General features: G+C 39.2%; 1 gene segment (V, D, J or C); it reads right to left on the bottom strand.

Moving 5' to 3' along the window:
• Nucleotides 1–3604: 3604 nt before the first annotated feature.
• Nucleotides 3605–4108, bottom strand: LOC114687066. The segment is given in 2 exon segments: nucleotides 3605–3936; nucleotides 4020–4108. Coding segments are annotated over 2 exon segments (378 nt in total).
• Between the last annotated feature and the right edge of the window lie 1213 nt (nucleotides 4109–5321).

The following is a 5321-nucleotide window of genomic DNA, read 5'->3' as shown; positions in this document are numbered from 1 at the left end:
GTATGACCTCCAGCTACCCAATGGACTGTGCAAGAAGATGCTGTATCAGTGTTGGTCCATATTCTGTAAAGACTTTACAGTGTAGGTCAGAGTACTGAGACTGGGAAGGCACTAAATATGAGACTAGAGAATACTGCATAATGCATAATTTCACAAGTATTGACAATTAACATGTGCATACATTGTGTCAATCAATGAGTTATGTGAAAAATGTTTTAATAGTACTTTTAACCAGCTTTTAGAAAGTATAATTTTGTGGCAATACATTATAATAAAAATACCTATTACACTCTAAGAGACTGAAATTTTGCTGGACTACACAGCCAGAGTGAACAATATACTTTGAAATTCTTCAGACTGTGATCCTACTATACTCAGTCTGTTTAACCTGCCGTTAAGAGAATATTGTAACACCCAACTTTACTTGCCTAGGATTTCCCATATAACCAGATTTTGCACAATGAGATAATGCATAGCTCTAACCTTATTTTGTGTGTTCTTCCATGTTCCTGATTGAAGACTAATGCATGTGTGTTTGCATGTATGTTATAATAACAATTTGCTGAAAACACATAATATAGGTTTCAATAAATTTTATAAAATGAGTGTCCAGAATTGCTGAAAACAATGTACAGATATTGTTTGATTTTTGAAAAGATGATTGTAGAACTGTTTATTAGTTGAGTCAGCTAGAAAAGTTAGTTATCCCTGGTAAAACTCTTTTAAAGATTTTTGTCAAATATCCCTTATTCTTTTCCCATGTGATACATTCTGTGCTGTTAAAAAATATATAGCAAAAGTCTTTGTTAAGAACAGAGAGGGAGGGAGAGAGAGACCAACAGAAGAGACACACACACACACAGAGAAACAGAAACACACAGAGAGAGAGACGGAGTCATAGGGAAACACAGAGAGAGGTGCAGAACAAGAGATAGAGATAGATACAGAGATTCCGACTCCTCCTACAATGGGGACATCAGAAGACAACACAAGCAATATAAAAAAGGGAATAAAATCTGGGCTTGCTCTTGATTAAATGGCTTCAAGGGAAATGTTTGATTTCTTTCCTTAATGTGAGGTAGAAACTTGATTGATGAATCTGAGTTTATTATCAATCTGTTCAAACCAACTACAAAACTTACATTATTGAATTGAAACCAAAGCAAAATCAAGATAAATTCATCAACTATTGACTGATACTAAGAAACATCCATGAGGTCACAACCATGAGACTCCTTCAGAATCTTGAGGGAAAAATGGTGATAAGTTGTGTTAGGCTAGTTGGTTAGTCTCACAAAAGAAAAGGAAGTCTCAGAAAATAATATTTTCCTACTAAACATCTTGCATCTTCTCTTCATATGTCCCTTCAGGATGTCAATATATTAAATGATACTTACCCACAAAAGGGCTTGCCCACAAAAAGTGTATCCAGGCAGAATAATTACTGACTATGTTTCCAGCCATTAGAAAAGCATGAGATATCCTGCCCATGAACCAATCCTCCATTCTCCATATAGAAAGATTTCAAAAATAATGTTACAGAAAATGGGGTTGAGAGTCATTTTCCTACAGGAATAGTAGATGTTTTCACAAATATTTATGAAATAATTCCCTTAGCTTGACAAACTCTTGTAAAAAAATTCTCACCACCCCTCAGTTTAGCCTGTGTCTTCAGTAATGGATGGATGAATGCCTGTCCACTGCTGCTCATAACCAAAGGCAGGTACCACTATAAACATGACTTAACATCAAATTATCAGAAAAGGAAACTTCCAAACAGTGGCCCAAGTGTTTGCAAGTCTTCAAGCTGCTAAAAGCCAAAGCAGCCACACTGCTATAACAGCTTGGAATAAAGCTCTTGGCATCAATATTCCCACAGGCATATTTCCCATGATACACAGAAATATACAGAGCCATTCATGACTTTGTCCATCATCTGCAACAAGCTACAGAGCAACAGGCAGATAGTAAAGAAGCTGTGTAGTGGGTAGCCATTCCAGCTTGGATCTGGAAGTTCCAACCCCCATTGAGACTCTGGCAACTGTCATGCCTATGAGGTGGGGCGAGGGGAGGCTCCAGGAGACCTGAGAGCTGGATGGGCAAGCGCGCTCTCTTGGTGACAGGATACTGAACAGTGAAGGTGGACTGAGCAGAGCTCCAGACTGGACTGCGATACACCGTCCCCAGACCCTGCGACCTACCTATCCCTTAATTTGTGATTTACACCATTAAATAAATATCCTTTTAACTACGTGGAGTGGCCATAATAATTTCACCAATAAAGCTGCTTCTACCTTGTCTCTTCAGTCTGCATATTAAATGCAAATTTTAACTGTAAAAAGCTTCAATCTATAGTTGCTAATACCTTTCATACTATTGCTGAATTAATAAAAGCATGCCAAAATGATTACACAGAACTCAGATTCTGGCTGTGTCCGTGTGGCCTCCTATATGGTTCAAATGGGGAAGGAAAAGGTCATTTACAAAAATAATACAAATTAAAACTTGCTAATTATCATTAATACAGTAAACCTCAATCTATAACACCTGCACATTATAAGGTGCATTTCACTGGTCCAGTCTGTGTTGATAGTGGTGGCAAAGAGAATCCAATTTCAGGAAACAGGGGATTGAGCACCCAGGGCTGCTGATCAGGTCTCTACATTCCCAGCTTGGAATCCAATGCTCTTTCCCCAGAGCTATCTGAGCAGGAGCCCAGCTTATTGCCAAAGTCCTCCACACCCTGGGGACTCCACAACATAACACTCAGCTCCAACCCTGAACCTAAAACAATAAGAGATTTGATTATTACTGCCAAATGCAATTCATGATCAGATGTATCAATAACCTAATGCTTTAAATTAGATTTAATAGACAAGGTTAAAGCAACTACCCCAAAACTATGGGGACACCTTCCAACAACCTGCCTGTGCTTGTTTTAGGGAAACCAAATTGGACTATGAAAGTGGCTTTGTTTGTGCACATGCTGTGGATTTGTCTTTTACTGGCTGACTCATATTATAGCTTATTACTAGCTACTCCATCAACAGTTCCAGTCCCATAGATATAAAAAAAATATTTTTATCATGATGAGTTGCTACAGTCTGTCCTATTTTAGTTTCTTAAAAAATAATCACGTCTTATATTTTTGGTTGTGAGCCTAGCCTTTAACAGCTGAGCCATCTCTCCAGTCAGCCAGGCGGTGGTGGTGCACGCCTTTAATCCCAGCACATGGGAGGCAGAGCCAGGCAGATCTCTGTGAGTTCGAGGCCAGCCTGGGTTACCAAGTGAGTTCCAGGAAAGGTGCAAAGCTGCACAGAGAAACCCTGTCTCGAAAAACAAAAACAAAAGCAAATGTCAGTGGAGGTGGTCACTGGTAAACAGCTGATCAAGGTATGGTGTACTCTAAGGGCCTCCTGAATCAGGATCACTTTATTCCCAGCAGTCCTGTTTAAAAAGTTGACAAAGACCCTATAAGACTGTGAAATGACAGACAAAATTTTGGACAGTCAAAATGATCATTTTTGTATAAGTCTCCAGGCTCATCTTCTCTGTCATCTCGGTCCCAGGGGAGCTTCCTGCTCCTCCAGGGTTTCTGACACACTCAGGATGTGGGTTGCAACACTGTGTCTCTTGCACAGTAATAGACCGCAGAGTCCTCAGAGGTCAGGCTGCTGAGATCCATGTAGGCTGTGCTGGAGGATTTGTCTGCAGTCAGTGTGGCCTTGCTCTGGAATTTCTGATTGTACTTAGTATTACCATTTCCAGGATAAATCCATCCAATCCACTCCAGGCCCTGTCCAGGACTCTGCTTCACCCAGTGCATAGCATAGTCAGTGAAAGTGTAGCCTGAAGCCTTGCAGGACAACTTCACTGAGGAACCAGGTTTCACTAGCCCAGGACCAGACTGCTGCAGCTGGACCTGGGAGTGGACACCTGTGGAGAGAAAGGCAGAGTGGATGTCATTTTCACCTCAGTCCCTGTTCCTTCTTCAGGTTTGGAACTGGAAAGCCCCTTACCTGTAGTTACTGACAGGAGGAAGAGAATGATCCAGCTCCATCCCATGGTGAGGACCTGTGTGCTCAGTGACTGTGGAGAGGACACTGGTTATATGTTGTTCTGGGATGTGGACTTCCTTGTATTTACCACTATAGACTCGAGTAATTTGCATATTCATGAGCAGAGAACTTCTTAAATAAGCACCTAGTTCTGCTGAAGAAGAAAGAGGCAGAGGATACCTGGGTCAAGTAGCAGGATATCCTAATCCTCTCTGAGGAAATGTATACTATACTCCTTCCCTGAAGCCTGTGCAGATGCTGAGGAAGTAACATCAGGACCTAAGCTCTCAATAGACTGCAGGCCTGAGGAAGTTGGTCTACTTTGTGATCAGGTTATCAGATTGATTGATGGTGGTTGTGATGATGATGATGATAGTGATGGGAAGTTTAAAACCTGCTAAGTTTGAAATTTGCCACTGCCTTTCAGATATATGCAGTTGATATTTGCCTTTCCAACAGATTATATACTAAGAAACTCATCCAAGTGTCCAAAAGTAAATATACTTGAGATATATTTGCACAATGATTATTGTAGCAATATCACAATAGCTAAATTATAGAAATAAACTATGTATCTGTCAACAGAGGACTATATCAAGAATACATGTTTATATAAACAACACAACAGAAGTTTTTCTTCTGCAAGGAATATGAAACTACATCAGTTAAGGAAAATGAATGCAACAAGAGATAAATGTATTAATTAAGATGATCTCAGAAATACAGACAATAAATGAGACTCTCGTTAGTAGTTCTTAGATATTTCATACTCACATACAACTATGAATACAAATACATGATGATGTATAAGTGAAATTGTCTAGTAGAATAAAGGTAAAGAAGGAGGGGAAGGAAAATGAAGGGTAGAGATTATGGGAAAAATATATGCAGTGTACAAAATACATGTGAATGAAAATTTTAAGCATATGGAAATTTGTTATTTTTACATTTAATAATTTGTATTCTCTGAAATTTTAGCCCATGTATATAATATAGTATGATCATATTTACACCCACTATGCCCCACATGTTCCTCTTGGGACCTTCCAATAAATCTCTCTCTCAAATTCCTGACCTCTTTTCTTTCATTAACTAATAACACAATGGGTCCAATCAGTGTTATCTATATACACGTATGTGGGTCATTCACTAGTACATAGGAAACCTCCAGTAATCTTCCAAAGAAAATTTATTATATTTTCCTCATCCATCATCAAATGCCAATAGATCCTCAGTTTGGGGTGGATCCTAGGAGTTTCTCTC

Source organism: Peromyscus leucopus, unplaced genomic scaffold (assembly GCF_004664715.2).
Source record: "Peromyscus leucopus breed LL Stock unplaced genomic scaffold, UCI_PerLeu_2.1 scaffold_1210, whole genome shotgun sequence".
Classification (NCBI taxonomy): domain Eukaryota; kingdom Metazoa; phylum Chordata; class Mammalia; order Rodentia; family Cricetidae; genus Peromyscus; species Peromyscus leucopus.
This window is presented reverse-complemented; position numbering and strand designations above follow the sequence as displayed.